This window comes from Sinocyclocheilus grahami, unplaced genomic scaffold (assembly GCF_001515645.1).
Source record: "Sinocyclocheilus grahami isolate Dianchi unplaced genomic scaffold, SAMN03320097.WGS_v1.1 scaffold9743.1, whole genome shotgun sequence".
NCBI classification, from domain to species: Eukaryota; Metazoa; Chordata; class Actinopteri; order Cypriniformes; family Cyprinidae; genus Sinocyclocheilus; species Sinocyclocheilus grahami.
In genome coordinates, this window is record NW_015512822.1 from 5,247 (window position 1) to 5,656 (window position 410).

The 410-nt window shown below is 48.8% G+C and overlaps 1 protein-coding gene across 1 annotated transcript in view; it reads right to left on the bottom strand.

Moving 5' to 3' along the window:
* LOC107578327 (probable ubiquitin carboxyl-terminal hydrolase FAF-X) overlaps nt 1–410 on the bottom strand; it is a gene marked incomplete at its 3' end in the record, with an annotated part of 8,007 nt that overhangs the window by 5,240 nt on the left and 2,357 nt on the right. Inside the window, exon 4 of the mRNA XM_016264293.1 lies at nt 74–278. Within this exon, the coding sequence (XP_016119779.1) occupies nt 74–278 (205 nt within the window). The remainder of the gene's footprint in view (nt 1–73; nt 279–410) is intronic.

The following is a 410-nucleotide window of genomic DNA, read 5'->3' on the forward strand; positions in this document are numbered from 1 at the left end:
GTTTATCGCAGCAAGACTAATACAGATGGAACAAATCAACATCCTCAGAATGATTGACACGTCTTTGTCTTACCTGTGAGGACAACCCTGACAGATCTTCTGGTCTGCAAACGAGCCGCCCAAGATCCTGCTGAGCATGCTGGGGTGGCCGAGGGCTTTCAGCGCTTCATCCAGACTGTCCACCAGGGAATTGAAGAACTCCAGCGCGTCGTGCTGCTCTCTCAGATTCACCGGCTCCCCCCATAACCTGCGGGAACGTTTCACACGCAGTCGTCTTACTTCACATGGATTAAAAGTGCACGGTGTCACTTCTGAGCCACTAGCATCACCAGACAGAATGACAAAAATAAACTAGATAAAAAAAGGTCAAGACAAACTTTAGGTTGGCTTGAGAAAGCCTAGCCTGAAAG